General features: G+C 53.4%; 4 protein-coding genes across 4 annotated transcripts; all 4 read right to left on the bottom strand.

Moving 5' to 3' along the window:
* Positions 1 to 1,081: 1,081 nt before the first annotated feature.
* Z520_08399 (uncharacterized protein) lies at positions 1,082 to 3,417 on the bottom strand (the record flags this gene model as incomplete). Its single annotated transcript, XM_016778896.1, has 6 exons — positions 1,082 to 1,818; positions 1,873 to 2,061; positions 2,130 to 2,750; positions 2,808 to 2,928; positions 3,017 to 3,276; positions 3,378 to 3,417. The coding sequence occupies 6 exons, from the start codon at positions 3,415 to 3,417 to the stop codon at positions 1,082 to 1,084; spliced, it is 1,968 nt and encodes a 655-aa protein (XP_016629815.1).
* Positions 3,418 to 4,403: 986 nt separating this feature from the next.
* Z520_08398 (uncharacterized protein) lies at positions 4,404 to 7,229 on the bottom strand (the record flags this gene model as incomplete). The annotated part of the gene is made up of 4 exons (XM_016778895.1): positions 4,404 to 4,505; positions 4,556 to 4,990; positions 5,039 to 6,322; positions 6,417 to 7,229. 4 exons carry the CDS (start codon positions 7,227 to 7,229, stop codon positions 4,404 to 4,406), a joined length of 2,634 nt encoding a protein of 877 aa, XP_016629814.1.
* Positions 7,230 to 10,448: 3,219 nt separating this feature from the next.
* On the bottom strand, positions 10,449 to 12,341 carry Z520_08397 (uncharacterized protein; the record flags this gene model as incomplete). The annotated part of the gene is made up of 2 exons (XM_016778894.1): positions 10,449 to 11,745; positions 11,833 to 12,341. The coding sequence occupies 2 exons, from the start codon at positions 12,339 to 12,341 to the stop codon at positions 10,449 to 10,451; spliced, it is 1,806 nt and encodes a 601-aa protein (XP_016629813.1).
* Positions 12,342 to 12,676: 335 nt separating this feature from the next.
* Z520_08396 (uncharacterized protein) lies at positions 12,677 to 14,759 on the bottom strand (the record flags this gene model as incomplete). Its single annotated transcript, XM_016778893.1, has 2 exons — positions 12,677 to 14,638; positions 14,691 to 14,759. 2 exons carry the CDS (start codon positions 14,757 to 14,759, stop codon positions 12,677 to 12,679), a joined length of 2,031 nt encoding a protein of 676 aa, XP_016629812.1.
* Between the last annotated feature and the right edge of the window lie 1,088 nt (positions 14,760 to 15,847).

Raw genomic sequence — 15,847 nt, 5'->3', positions numbered from 1 at the left:
ATTCTGGAAGAACCCACCTCTGGCGCAGACTTGGGGTTGCTCTGTTCATCCTTCTGGAGTATGGGGACATGTTAACCAACTCAGATGTTTTATGCTCGCTACATGGATAGATCTAGGATATTGGGTCTGGCCTTCTGCAGTCGATAAAGCTGCCGAAGTTCCTGAAATGACGTTCCTGTTCACGTTGATGTCCTTTCATTCTCCTCGTTTTACCTCCCGCCCCGAGACCTTGAAGACCAGTGGCTTTGTGCTGTTTGTTTCGAGCTCGACATACTCGGTATTCCAGCCAACGTGACCGCTTACGACTCGCCCGACTCGCCCGACTCGCATCATTCGGACAGGGTTCCGATTGAACAGGAAATTTCAAAGGGTATTTATATGCGCATAGCAAGTCCGGGGTTCATGAACTTGACTTGAATGTGAACATGACATGTAATTGTCGGCAAATACCGTACGTAATCCACGACCGCCGACTACCTAGGTGCCTAGTAGACCGGAACAAAGGCTGGTTGGTGCACGAGAGCCACGCAAACGCCCATCCACAAATGCCCATGCCCTTGCCCTTGCCCTTGCTCTTGCCCATAAAAGCCAACTTCCCCCCCCCGCCTCGACGTTGGAAGGATGAAAGGCCCTGGAAGAGGTCCCCAAAACCCGAAACTTGCCAACTCCCCCGAATTCTCCATATCCCCCGAATGCCCGCTTCCATTGTAGATGCGAATTGTGTGTCGCGAGCTTCCCGGAACTTTGAGGGAGAAGGGGGGGTGGAAAAAAACCAATTCGACGCCATTTGCTTGCTTCTACAACACAATCATTCCAAGCTTTGCGGACAGGACAGGTGAGCGGGGGGCATCATGGGTATGTTGGAATGGGTGGAGGGGAGGGAAGGAAGGAAGGATCTGACATGTCCTTTTCAGGGACTTGTGAGTATTGTGAGTCTCTCTTCTTACTGCAACGCCGAGGTTGAGGTCAAATGGGATCTCAATCATTTGCTAGGCCTCTCAAATTCTTGGATGCGCTCCATCGAAGGGCCATCATCACCTTCCCTGGTCCTCGTCCTCCCTACCCATCCACTCATTCCATTTTACCTGTAATAACTCGTCGGTCTCTGACTATACGCCTGATACTGCGCCGGATTCGCCGGTGCCTGAGTGGGCGAAAACATGGGGTACGCCGAGCTCTGTGCCAGCGGCGTGATGGGTCTCTGCTGCGCAGGATCGACACCAGGGACTGGAGGAGGGCCATGGCTTGGAGCCGGCGGGGGCGGAGAACTGATGGGTGGGATTGGATAATCGTATGACAACGCTACTGGTGGTTGAGATGGTGGATATTGCGTGGGCTGGGGAGGCTGCGAGGGCGGCTGAGGCATTCCTTGTTGTGGCGGATATGGCTGTGAAGCAGCCCCTGAGGGAGGAGGGTGTGATGTTGGTGGTGGCAGATGTTGGTGGCTGAGATCGTCCGTGGAGTAGTTTGAAGGTGAGTAGTCTTTCCCTTCGTCTCCATACTGTAGCTGTGCTACATTGGGCGGTTGAATTTTCGGGTACGATTGATGTCCTGGTGGAGCGGAACCCTCGGCGGGTGGAGGGTATGCTGCATAAGGATCTGAGGGTTGAGGGTGCGATTGACGACGGAGTGGTCCTGGTGCTGGATTTGGATAGGAGGCATAGCTATCGGGCTGTTGAGAATGGGGAGGTTGAGGTTGGTTTGAGGGAGTCTGGCTTTGAGGCGGTGGCGAGGCTACCGGATACGGAGGCTGAAAGGGAGGTTGTTGTTGTTGCTGGTTTGCACCGTAGGGTATCGCGTTGTTGGGTGGTTGGCCATCTGAATGTACCGCTACTCAGAAAGAGCTTGTCCCGAAGATTGTTCAGAACTCACCAGGCGTGTAGAATCTTTGAGGCGGATATCCTTGTTGAACTGGTGGACCACCTCCTCCAGGCCCGTATCCGTACGCTGCAGGCCCAGGGCGCGCGTATTGTGCAGCGGATTGTGCCATGGATGACTCCAAAAGCGCTTCATAGTCGCGGCGCGCTTTGATGAATTTCTCGTTGAGTTGCTGGAAATCGTCTAAACGACCAATAACAATTAGCAATTCGTCGCACAGTAATAGTCTTTTCTCTCTCTTCTGCATTTACCTTTCTTTTGCGTATATTTCCCAATCAGCTCAATTAGCTTTGGCCGTATTGCCAACGTGCTGTGGTACAACTCGGTAATCTCCTCGTTGTCGCGTGCGTTCATATCCCCCGCACTCGTGCTTAGAAGGGCGAGCAGTTTCTCGACATTCTTGATCTGCCCAAACACTTCTGCCTCCATCTGTGCTTCTTTCTGTAACTCCTCGGGAGTGGGGTCTTGCAGCTTCTCGACATAGTTGAGGGGGAAAATGCCCGTCTGGCCGCGCAAAGAGCCCTTCCACCAGTCCTTGTACACAGACTCAAGCACGGCTATTACGTCGCCTTTTCGGAATTGTAGCTCGCCGGGTTCAGAAGGTTGAAAATCGAACAGGGCGCGTACCCGCGACACGGTTGCGGCGGTTGTACCTGAGGGGACCGCCTGATGCTCTGTCTGTTGCGAGACACTGCCCGGTGGCTGGGCTGCTAATTCGGCCGGACCGCCAGAGGGTTGACTCGAGGGACCGGGGGTGGATTTGTCTTGAATCGAAAGCTTGAGAGCCATTTGCAATTCTTCCTCTTCCCTCCGTCTGTCCCAGTCTGTGATCGCACTCTTGACCGGGGCCTGAGGGGGTTGGAGGTTGGGATCTAGGCGTCTCGGTCAGCGTCGTACAGAAACATGTTGAAACCTCACTGCAAACTCACTCTGCGCTTTCAATCTCATGTATGCCTGCTCCATGATGCCCAACTCGGTATTACTTGAGAAGTCTTTGGTCCAGGCCTCCATTCTTTCCACTATCTTGGACTTGACTTGTTGATGCGTGTTCTAGAGCCCGCCCATCAGCAATTTGCCTTGATGTATGAAATTACCGCGTCCTAGATTCTTTCGCAGGGCAGCATAGGGCCACACATACGCGATCATTCGCCAACCGCAACAGGGCCTCCGTGAAACTCCGACTTGCCAGCTCCCTGTGCATCTGAATCCCACAATTTTGCGACAAGGCGTTGGCAAGTTCCAATGTGTAGAGCTGGACATTGGCGTTGCGATGCGCCAGCCGCTTGATCATGGCGGCCACGACATCTTTGCTTCCGCTCTCGCTGGATGAGACTCTGTCGCAGACGTCGAGGATGTACTCCCAGTTCTCGGAGGTCAGGTTTTCGTCGGTTGCTTTGGCTATATAGGAAAGAAGCAAGAAATCCAAGAGTCAGCGTATGTACACCCATCGTGAGGCAGCAGTGGGAGCGAAGTGCGGTGGTCTCAAGACCCAAGCTTACCAACAGCGTCGTCGAATGTATTTTGTTGTGCCCGGAACATGGCGGGCAAATCAGCTTAGTTGTTCGAGCCTAGGATTTTAGAGAGGAGAAATCAAGTCTCAAAGCGAATGCAGAGAGTTATGACATGAACAGAAGGCTTGGTTTGGAAGCACGACTTATCTTCGGCCTTGGATGCGGCGCAGCCTAATGAACAAATGCTAGTAGGCACTCACCTCCAGCTTTTAGCGCACCTCGAATCTCGGTGACGCAGCAGGTCAAAGTGGCGGGTGAAAGGTGGAGCATCCAGAGCATCTCTCCACACAAGCCACACTGCGTACGAGGTACGTACTATTTAGTTCCCAGGGTACCGAGTAGACATATCACACAGTAGTATTTAGTAGCAGAGCAGGAGAGTGGTTGCGACTGAGGTCGATCACCTAGGTACACACAAAAGGAAGCTCTTTATTTCGAGGAGCTCTCTCGTCTACATGGCTCATCTGCCTGCCTTGCTGTTACACATAGAGGTTCAAATTCCTCGCTCATCTCGGTGCTTTTCAGACCACTACATACCATCGTCCCGGAATTGCGTAGCCACCAGACGGGCTCGAGCCCATTCATTGCCCATTTCCCATCGCCATTGCCCGTGTTCCACGAAACTCCTTTGCCCACTCGTCTGATCATAATGTTTCCTTGAGAGTCGTAAAAGAGACGGCAAGCTGACAGCCTGCGGAGAACGCTGCACAAAAGGAAAAGAAAAGAATACCCGTAAGTGGACGTGGGCAACCCTCGATGGGCCCCATGACGAAGAAAGATAAGGTGCCGTTGCAGTGCGTCTAGTATATCGCCTTCTTCCCAAGTCTCGTTCTGGCAATTGACAATGCATTTTGAAGGATGCAAATGAGCAGATAACGCTCTGGCGCACGGGACCGAGTGCAAATCTCGCCGAGTTTAAGTCGCGTTTGTCCAAAACACAGGCACGTCGGATAAGGGCTCGTCTCAGTCGCACATGGTCATAATAATTGTACAAGAATCAGAGCAGCACCACCATCAGTTGCCTCTATTGGCCTTCTCCGCGGCTCGGCTTTCTTTTGCTGATTGTACAAGAGGAGCGAGGCTGGAAAGCGGGGCACAATTGTGCATGAAAGGATGCTGTTGTTCATGTTAGAGGAAGAATTCGAAGCCGCAGGAGATGGCCTTACATGTAATAGATCATGAGCACTTGCTCGCTTCTCAGGTTCGACCTTCAGGGCGAAATGGAGGAAATCTCGGAAGACTGGCGACAGCGCTTGCTCGTCCTTGATACGTGGTGTTCCGTACTTAGCGATCAGGTACAAGGCGCGCAGCGGTGACTCGGTCAGATATGGCGGTTCTCCCTCGATCATCTCGATCGCCATGATGCCCAAACTCCAGATGTCGACCTTGCGGCCGTATTCTTTTCTTGTCACCACCTCTGGAGCCATCCAGTATGGTGTCCCAACCATCGTTGTGCGCTTGTTCTGACTGTCATTGATTTGGGCACAGAATCCGAAATCTGTTAGCTTGATGTCCCCTCTTTCTGAAAGGAGGATGTTGTCAGATTTGATGTCTCGGTGTATCACGTTCTTAGAATGCAGATGTTGTAGGCCTAGGAGCGTCTGCGCAAGTCAGTAAGAGAGAGAAGCACCGCCCGGGACAATACTAACCTCCCTACACACTGCAGCGATTTGGCCCTCGCTCATGACATTGAATGTCACCACGTCGGTTAGACTGCCACCTTGCATGTATTCCATAATCACCCACAGATCTCCCTCGTGCAGATAGCTGTCGATAAAGTTGACAATGTTCCTATGCTTACTGTCCTTCATCACGATGATTTCGTTGATGATCAAGTCTTTCTTTGGTTGTTGTTCGAGGTTCATCTGTTTGATGGCAACGCACCGTCTTGAGCCATTTTCGAAAGCTGTATAGACGCCACCAGAAGCACCTTGTCCAATTTTATTGAGGTTGCTGTACTTCGTGGTCGGGTCACCGGGAGTACATATTGCTCGTAGCCTGGCTGTGACATCCACGATGTTGCTTTGTTGCCGCTTCTGTCGGGGTCGAGGCACAGCAGCTACCTGCGGAGTACCTTCAAGGGCTGGTGAAGCTGTCACTGCAGCAAATTGCGCTTGTGGAATGTTGGGGCTGATTTGTTGAGGCAAGATCTTTGGTGGAACCTCGGGAGCACCTTGCGCAACTTGACGCTGGCTTCGACTTCGGTCTAGTTGTTTGCTCTGGATGGCTTGTTGCGCTAACAGCATTGCCTGTTCTTGCTGTTGTTGATACTGCGCCGGGGATTGGATTGCCGGCTGAGTACGCGGCGGTGTTGCAGTGGGTCCTTTCGAATTGGAACGACTCCGAACTTCTTCTTGGGGAATTGATGGTGTATCAGGCAGAGAAGCTGGCGGCGGTGGCGGTTGCGGTTTTGGCTGCTCCTGAACTGGCCGTAGCGGTAGGTCTCGGCTTATAGGAGGAGGCGGCGCAGGCCGTGAGGGTGCCATATCTCGCAGACTCTGTGCAGGGGGTTTGGGAGCAGGCCGGTTGGGCATCATCATCATTTGAGACTGACTTGGTTTCATGCCTGCCATTGCGCTTGCGGGAGGGATTTTTGGTACGGGCGGTGCAGCACGAGGATTCTCGAAGCTGCCCTCATGATTCTGCGGGAATCGAGGACTAGCGGGGGGTGATATTACACCAGCCATGGGGGAGTACGAAGCAACACTGGACCCAATGATTGGCGTCACGGGACTCTGGTAGCTGCTATTGCTGCTTTGAGGAGAGTCAGAGAGTTTCGCATGGTCGAATTTCTGCCACACCCCGTCGTCATTGCCGCCCAGGTTGTTCTTGTAGGTCTCGACAATGTTGACCATCATCTGCGGGTTTTGGTCTTGCTCAGTCTTGGTGATGCCACTGTCGGCTAGGATCCTCTGCCAGTCCGCAGGTAGTCCCTGTTGGAAGTGTATCAGCTTGTCATGCTCGACAGTGGGGGCCATTCCGATCAATGGAAGGATAGATGATCTGTCCAACCGGTGTATGACTTACCGTAAACTGCCCGGTCTGGTTATCGTAGCCAACATGTATCATGTGCAGAGGATTTTCTGGGGCTGAGATCTTGATGGTCCTTGGGGAACCCAGCATATTGTTGACGAAGCTGGAGAAGCCACTCTTCTTGCGAAAAGGCCCGGCCGGTTTTGTGTGGAGGTCCCCAGAGAAGCGCTTGGGACTGAGCGTGCCATTTTCCGATTTTGGAGGCGTCACTTCCATCATAGCCACCATTCCAGGACCAAAGGTCTGTGAGTTTCGGAGCGGATGAGATCGTAGGTCGGGGCTGGTATGGGCCTGGGTTAATGGCGGGGGATATGGTGATTGAGCACCAGCATTCTGATTGTCGTTCATACCGGTGGCTTGAAAAGACGACAAAAGACCTGAGGCGTCAAAGGGCGCTCCGATCAAGTCCTTGTGACGGTCATCTGAAGTCTGTGGCGTGAGGGGGAGGTGTTGCGGCGCCTGATAGCCGTTGACGGCCGACGCGAAGAAGTTTGGGGAAGGAACGATGGGGGACGGTGCGCCACTGCTGTGTTCAAGAGAGGATGTGGAAGAAGCGAACGCGCTGGATTGGGTTCTCTGATGAAAATCGCGAGAGGAAAGTGAGGCGTCGTGACTGCGAGGGTATGGAGATGGAGCTGACGGGGCTCGTTGAAGTGCGGCAGACGACTGTTGTTTGCGTAGCGAACCCTTGGAGGGGAAGGCGGAAGGAGGAGGATTCTTGGTCAAAGTATTTCGACGTCGCTTGGAAGAGGTAAACGTGGTCAGGTTGGAGGAGGTTGTGTTGGTGGTGTTATGGACGTTGTCCATGGCTCAAGTCACCGTGAAGGTTGGCAGGTGCAAGGTGCAAGTTGCAGGTGCAGGTGCCACAGTCCAGAGACCGCAGACTGCGTACTGGAGTCTGGCAGTTGGAGGGAAACCTTGAACCAAGAAAAGCGGGCAGCAGCGGGCAGCAAAGTGCAAAGTGCCAGGTGCCAGGTGGGTGCGTGGGTGCCAGATGGGCGCCAGGTGCAGTGGGCACTGGGCAGCCTAGTGAGTCCGAGCCACTAATGGTGCTTGGGTGGTGCGGAGGGTTTAACTGAAGGCCAGCGGGAGCGGCAGATGCCAGATGGGGAACTGAAGTGCCCAGGAGGTTTACTGAACTTGAAATGCTCCTCAGCACTCAGCTTTCTGGTACTGGCGCCAGGCTTCAGGCTTCAGGCTTCAGGCTTCGGGCTGCAGCTTCCAGGCCTGATTCAAGGCTTCGAGGGCCTCACCAGCCTCTAGTTCCGTTGGCTCCTGTGAATCAAGGCGAGTGAACCATGCAAAGCACCAATGGGTGACGCGTGCTGGTGATATTTTTCGCCCTTCTCTTGCTCTTTTTCCGAACAAGGACAAGCGACAGGCGCGCAGCAGCCAGTCACCACCAGTCACAGGAGACCAAGATAGTCACAGCAGAAGGGCTGCTCCTCGCTTGCAGGGTTGGGGCCAAGGCGTGAATGGGCATAGCACGGAGGATGGAGCACAGGAAGAAAGATCTGAAGAAGGGCTACAAACACACACACACGGGGATTGACGCAGCTTTGAGTCTGTACGGAGTCTTGCTGTACAATGTATCCTGGCTCGATATCCACCCGCACGCATACGCATCGCAGCGCCGCGCACCGCAGGAAGTATCGACAGCGGGTAAGAAGCGCGTGGGTGGTTATCAAACCGCCAGAGTCAAAATCCCGCCCAACAGGAACGAGCCGCAGAGGTCCAGAGGTCCAGAGAATGTATATTTAGTTACTCCTCGTTGATGTTTGGTTGCTTCGTCGCCAACGGTTTGCCCACAACTATGAGCCTACGACCACACGCCGTACCTCTACCGACTATTCTCCTGTCCCTTGTCCGCATCTCGCAAAAAGTGGTCATGATGCTAACGTGATAGATGTCAATTGGCAATTGCGGCCAGATTTCGGCTCAAACCAGTTTGGTCTTCGTTTTGTCCGCATTCAAGCCACGCTGCTTCAGCCAGCAAACCTTCATCACTGTCACAGGCATGCACCACCATGGGAATCACCAAATGCTCCCTGTGCGGTCGTCCTTGGTCAATCTCCATCCCCCACTTTGGCCCTGCTAGCAAATCGATAGAGGCACCGCAGCATATCGATATACCGCTCCGCTACTGCCTCGCAATCTCCCGGACCATCTTACGCACAGCGCCGCCCAATCCACAAGGGATTTTCCACTGCTCATAGTCCAGAATCCAGAAGCCCAACCCTGCACTGCCACCTCCACGTGGCCCGCCCAGAAACATAGCAAGTCGACGGTGTTTGATCGACAGGATAATTGACCGTCGACACCATAGTCGGATGATGGATTGAGGTGAGCCCCACGACTTGTGCTGGGATACCTCGTACAGCTTGCCAGCCAGGCTGGACTGATAGCCCTCTTATGGGCATGTGCTTGCTTGATGCTTGCTATCCTGAAACAGACCAGGCCCATTGTCGCAGAATAGCCAGGTTTTGCTTGCTGGAGCGAGCCACGCTGGCAGCCATTATCATGTTGACGATGCATGTCCCGCAACGTTTTATCAAGGTGCATCCGCTCCAAGTTCAACTTGACTGCAGGCTGCGCATTTCCCCCAAGGGTGGTCCCATTGAAATAGCCGGCGATTTCAGTTTGCCCAGAATCGTGAGTTGTATCAAATGCAAGATAAATTCACCTCCATCGCAGGTGCCATTGGCTTGCAATCTGCGGCCCGCTCCTGAACTAAGTCTTCGGTATGACTGACTGGATGTAACGACGCCGATAACCTTGCTAGGAGTTCTCTGGAACAATGCTTGCAAAGTTCAATGCAGGCTTTTCCCACGCAAATACAGATATCGCCTTTGCTAATCGGCCTGTCAGCTGTCTCCATCTCCTCGCGATTCCGTACCACCATCTTCTATTTCCTGATCGAGGTAATACGTCCGAGTAATAGCAGCTCGCGCAGCTCTCAAATGCTGAACCCCTTTTGCCTTTTCGTTCTATCTACTATTTACCTGCTATGTTCTGGTCTGTGTATTGTTTGCTTGCCTCTTTTTCCAAGTCTTTCCAGGACCGCGTCGAATGTAATAACACTTGCTCCTGCTCAAGGGTCCCCTTCCAATTCTCTCTCCTATTCGGCCACGGACTTTGATAAAAGAACCCGGCGGAACTCCGTTTTTCGACCACTACTTCCAAGGAAGAGGGATTGCCCGACCGCACCTCCGAGCAAATTTGACCCAAGGACCCGAGGAAGAGACCACCTGGGCATCAAAGCCGGGGCTGCCATAATGCTGACCGTCCACCTTGAAGGAGCCGGGCGAAGTCGAGGGCGGAAAGGATACATACTGATTGACTAACTAACTGATCCTGTCCTGGACATGTCAAGACAAGTTGGTGCGTTGGCAGTTCACGGGCGCGTGTGAGAATTATTTTTTTTTCTGGCAAGAGATGGGTTGTTGTTGTTGTTGCTGTAGTTGTCGCGCCCAGGGAATTGTTGTTGGTCATACCTAGGCAGGTAGTGACCCAGTGCCGCCCGAGCCTACCACGTCCACAGCAGTCCTCGATTGTCGCCTTATTTGACAACGCAGACCCTCTCGGTCGTAATGCTCGACGTGGTTGACATCAATGTCTTACCTGTAGGAATGGGCTAACTGGAAGGTCTCTCAGACGGACACCGGCAAGTAAGTAAGGAGCCAGGAGCGTGGACAATGTTACCGCATTCGCATTTGGTGATGCTCGAAGCCACTGTACCTTAGGTAGGTATCTCCAAGTGTTTTCCATCAGCGCTCAGTCCATGGTCGAGCAATCCGATGAGATGAGACGCTCCTGTGGGCCCTCGAACGAGATACACGTCCGCTTCTGCATGTTGTAAACTGCTCGCCTCTTCGGACAGTAGCATACCCTCGCCGCGAGAGGAGAAACTCATCATAAACCAGTCCCATACAATTGCTCGAGATGCCTGCCTTGTTCGTAGAGACGTACAATTTAAAGGTAGTTTTGTCAAGAGTGAAGATTTTGCTACAAAGTCCTGGACGCTGGTCAAGACCGCGTTTGTTCAACCTCCGAAGACATTGCCTGATGCTCAGCCTTTCGGGCAGATAGCTGCCCCCTCGCGACAGTCGCTTGTGTCGTTGAAGCAAGACTACCAGCAAGACCTATGGCTGTGACAACCGGCATGAAGCCCATGGCGGCCAATGCGGTTGGGCTGCCAGGCATTACCAACTTTGGCTTTGCCGCCGATGACGCCAGCTCAGCACCGGTACGACCAAGGTTGACCTGCGCTCGTTGGGCCAGAATGCGCGCCGCCTGGGTCGGGAACCAGACTCGACTCCCCAACACGATTGTCCAGGTCAACAATGCCAAACTCCCCGCTTGATGTGCGCTTGCCAGTCCCGTCGGTACGAGATACAACAGCGTGGAAATGCCCAGGATGACCTGCAAACACACAAACCCGACGACACCGTGGACACCCCTCTGCGCTGCTCTGGGCAAGATCTTCTGCATTGCCGCTGAGCGTGAGAATGCCCATAGCGCCATTACTGCGGTGAAAGTGGTCGTCGCGAGGATCCGGTGATCAAGCTGCACCAGACTGGGATTCTCGAGCATGTTGCGCCACCAAAGGTCACTGTGGTCGGGTGCCCGGCAGTAGAACTTGTCCCATAGCTCGCTCTTCGGCGGTGTCAGGCCCATTCCCATGTATGGGAATTCGTTGTAGATCAGGCCCGCATCGAGACCTGCTACCAGACCGCCAGACATTGCTGTGATGAAGACCAGACCTGCTAGGAGAGAGACATAGCGCTTGAAAGGCCTCAACGCCGGGTTACTCAAGGTTTTGAGCGTGGCGTTTGCAGCTTCGGGGGAGACACGGAGGATTCCGTTCGTTCGTAGGATATCAAGACCGTTCCAGAGCATGGCGAGATAGCAGACAAAAGCCGCGCCCAGGTGTGCGGTCAATCTGTACTGCGAGACACGCGGATGGGAGCCCGGAGCGAACAGGTCATCTTTCAATCCCGACTTCACCATCCACCAGCCGATAAAGCCCTGGAATCCAATCAAGCCTGCTATGCCCAGTAGTCTCATTGCCATGGAACGAGAGACTTGCTTTCGCGCGACGAAATAAGCAGCTGGCAGCACGAAGGAGAGCCCAATGAAGCGACCCCAGAGCCGGTGGATCCATTCCATCCAGTAGATCGATTTGAACTCTTCGAGCGTCATGCGCGAGTTTAGCATGTGGAACTCCGGGCTCGAGCGATATTTGGCAAATTCAGACTCCCAGTCTGCGTCAGACATGGGCGGGAGGGAGCCGGTGACGGGTTTCCATTCTGTGATGCTTAGCCTGGTATTGTTGCTCAAGTCAGTTATGTTCTCTACAGATCTCGAAGTCCAAGAGGCTCAAGGAGTGCATTTGACTGGCATTACATACCCTGACTCTGTAAGTCTCGTTAACCCTCCAAACACCACAATGCCGAACACACTAGCAGCGCTGCCGAGAAGCCAGTAGGCCACAGTATTTGAGGAGGTATCTGGGAAGAAACTTCTGCTCTTGCTCTGACTTTCTGATCGCCCTCCATCCTTGTTCTGCGTATTTGAGTCTGTAGCTTCGTCGGCCGCGCTCGTGGCTTTCGAGTTCGCAGATCCAGAGAATTCTCGGACAGGTGCACCCGCGGAGGTTCTGATCTTGAGGTTGTATGAAGGGGAATCGGGCTTCAGCCGACCGCAGTTCCGTATGAACGGGTCACAACGCGTGCTGAGGTATCGAGCCTGCCTGGTCGTGACCGGCGAGGGTGGCGCTCTTATGGAGCCCGTACATGGGGTTTGGAGCTTGCTAAGCTGAGAAGCATGATGATTGCGACGGCTGCATTCAAAGAACCGCCTCGACAAGCCTGGTGCGACTTCACGAAGGGTTCTCGAGAAAGCAGACGCTGGTAGCATCTCGATGCCTCTGGAGGGTCTGGCTCTCTTGTCTCGAGGAATAGGGAAGTACTTTAATAATTAATATGTACCCCAAAATGAGCTTCAGGATTGGCCAATCGGAGACCTCAGGAGACACATCTTACAAAAATACCCAATAAGCCCTTCCAACAAGGAGTCTATCAGACCACTTCTCCTTCAATGTACGGGCGAACCATGTCCGCAAAACCAGAAATTTACGAAATAAGAAATTGATGCCATTTTGTGTTACAGACAGAATCTAGCTATTAATCATCGTTACTGTTTCGTCACCGCGAGCACACAAGTCGCTTCCGTTTTTCACGAGGGTCAACCCATTAATAATGGTCCAATATGTCGTCGACTCCCTGACTTCCCTGCCTCTGTGGAAGTGGCTTATCTCGTGGACCAGTGGGGAGACCTGGCTGTGATCCAAAAGGCGTGTATGCCCTCGTTGGTTCGGTAACACTACGAATGGTGGCACTGGGGGGGATTGAAGACACCGGAGTCATTGATCGCTCTGCCGAATAAGGAATATAACCAGCAGAACTTGATGTCTGTAGTCGAGGCAACGTGGGAGCTGCAATTGGTGTCACGGCCCTCATTGGACCTGCACCGTTGGGCGTGAATGACCTTTCTAGGGGACCTTGAATAGGAGTTTGCGATCGGAATTGAGGTCCCGGCAAGGGTGAGTTGCGGCCTCTTTCTAGAGAACCTTGAGTAGGAGTTTGTGATCGGAACTGAGGTCCTGGCAAGGGTGAGTTCCGACCTCTTTGTTCGGAAATGACAGGAAATGCTGGCCCAGCGGGAACTCCAGGCGTACGACGGCCTGATGCATCGACTTGGCTGTCGAAGTTTGGCCCTGACCATGATGGTGGCTTAGTCGATGGGTTCGAGCTTCGATCGTCAGGGTATGGAAGAGCGCTGCTGTTTTCCAAAGGATATCTGGACCTGCCATTGCTGGACATGCTAGTACCTGGTCGTGAGAGAGGATCCATTTGGTATGCACCAGGACCATTTCTATCGCCCTGTGCTGTACCCGGTCGTGGAAGCGCAGGACTGAAGGACCGCTGCGGAGGTTGAGACAAGTTTGATATACTGCGGTTCGGCGCTTGCCTCCCGTACCAGGGGCTGTTTGCATCAGATGCTGGGGTCTGAACTCGATCGGCTGCAAACCCCATATCCGCGGCAGACCCCATCAGAGGAGCATTTGAGGTGTAGCTCGACCACGACGCTGCGGATCCATGAGTTACCGTTCGGCTAGGCATAGGTGGACGAGGCGCAATATCAGGTAGAGTCGGAACTGCATCGTCACTGCTCCTGCTTGTGGCTGGTCGCGAGGTGTACTCCGGTAGGGTTGTCATCGTCGTCTGTCTTGACAGCGGAGGAAGCGAGTCCTCATCGACGATATTTGGCAGGGTCGGTTGCTTCTTGATATCTGTTCCTTCACGAGCCGCCCTAGCCTCTGCTCGAGCTCGCAGTGCGTTCTCTTTCTTCAGCGCCTTGTCAACCTTGATCTTGACAACTCTCTCCATCCGTCGATTAATCTTGTTACGGCAATATCCGGTCAGACCTCCATCCTCGCTAGGAATATGGTGCCAGAGGAAGACGAGGTAGAGAATGACCGAAATGATGAGACTGATGACCGAGATGACCCAGATGACCAGAGTCCACAGCATGCCGAATAGAATGACGGCCTGCAGATGATTGGAATCGGCCAGGATCCCAACATTGACGAAGAACTGGACGACCGGAGAGTGGCCATCCGATGGAGCATTTTGACCCTCTGGGACCAACTTCAACCTCAACACGGAATACAGCGTTATGGCGTTGACCACTTGTCGCGGCCCTTCCGCAAAGACGATACGAAGCCAAGCTTCGAAAGAGAAATAGGCGAACAAGGCGACGTAGTCAGCTCCTTTCCGACTCTTTGTCAACTCGGCGAAGACCAAGAAACGTTTCCATCCCCTTGCCTTTCCCCAGCGTATCGACTGTACCCGCACAGCCAAAGGGTCCAAGTAGTTTTTTGCGACTCCGCCCTGTTTCATAACTCTGACTGCCCTCATCCATCGGTAGACGAGTAGAACGAAGGATAGAATGATACATCCGGCAAAGATCCATCGAGAGATGTTGAGTGGGATCTCGGGTTTTATTTGACCAGCCCATCTATCGAAAGCGAGGAGGTTGATGGCGGTAAATGTGTCTACCGCATAGACGGATATTGATACAACGAGCATCAGCAGAAGATAGCCATAGGCAAAAGGTGTCCAGCATGAGGAAGATTTGAAATCATCAAGGTTCTGCGACACGCGTCAGTTCATTTTGGTATCTTCTAGCAGAGGTGATGCCTACAATGTAGTCCCATTTCTGCTCAGCACTCAAGTTCCCGAACTTTTCTCGTTCGCCTCCGCAACATCCCATGGCGGATATGGTATTTGTTTTGTGTAAAGATCGTTCAAGGCGCTGCGACCTGGCAGCGGCTTATCAATACTTCGTGGGAGGGGGCAGCCGAACGTGGGTGGTCGGGAATTCTATTTCTGAGGTGGTTGTACCTTGTTGTCTCAGGCGCGGCACAGCCGAAGGCCAGGTAACAAGAGTCCAGCTCAATTGCCTCGGAGATCGAAACCTTTGTGTTGTAATGCCTTTATCGCATCGCTGTCAAGATCCGGCTGTCAACAAAATCGTGACTGCAACCGCCTCGTCTCGATATCCTGAGACCAACTTGCTCCGCCGTGGAAGGAGGAGAGGTATTACGGCTGAGCGTAGAAGAGAGGTATCGGTAGCGATTGACAACCTGCTGGCTTGCTCGTCGTCCGTCAAGGTGGACAAAGCGTGCAGCAAGGACGAGACAAGGGGAGGCTGGGAAAACAAAAAGAACGAACGTGGGTCGAGAGTGGAACAGGAGAACAATGACACAAATCAGGACGTGTATTCTGAACGAGAGACTTGATACGAGAATGCTAAGGAATGGATTGAATCAGGAAACCTGAAGTGAATGAACGGCGGGTCGGTGAATAGGACGAAGAAGCTTGAAGACGAGGAGAGGGTGCGGCAGAACGACTGCAGAAGGCCTGGTACTACAAGATGGAACAAGGAGCTGCTGCAGGCCTCGGTGCCGGTGCCATCCAGGTGCGTGCCTGGTGCGTGTCGGGGGCCCTTTGCTTACCCGCCCCCCAAAACATCAAACTGCGCTAGGTGTCTTGGAGGCCTCGATCTGGCTAGTGAGGCTAATCCTCTGCCATTCCTGCGCCCCTGTGGGCCATCCTCAAACACGCGTCCTTGACCTTTGAGCTCTGCTGATTCGCCCTCAAAATCAAAAGCCCCTGGGCGATCGTGCTCATGCAGGAACCCGCTCACCTAAGTGCAGTGCGAGCGTTATGCTTGCGAGATCTCTAAACTTTGCATCACTCTCTAGCCTCGAATGGAGACAGACAATCTCCGCAGCAGCTGTTGGATACTGTTCTTGGTGCGTACCTCGTACAGGCCACGACCTGGAGTTCGTGGAGACG

This window comes from Fonsecaea multimorphosa (assembly GCF_000836435.1).
Source record: "Fonsecaea multimorphosa CBS 102226 unplaced genomic scaffold supercont1.19, whole genome shotgun sequence".
NCBI classification, from domain to species: Eukaryota; Fungi; Ascomycota; class Eurotiomycetes; order Chaetothyriales; family Herpotrichiellaceae; genus Fonsecaea; species Fonsecaea multimorphosa.
Note: the sequence above shows the minus strand (reverse complement) of the source record. Positions and strands in the feature narration are given on the sequence as shown.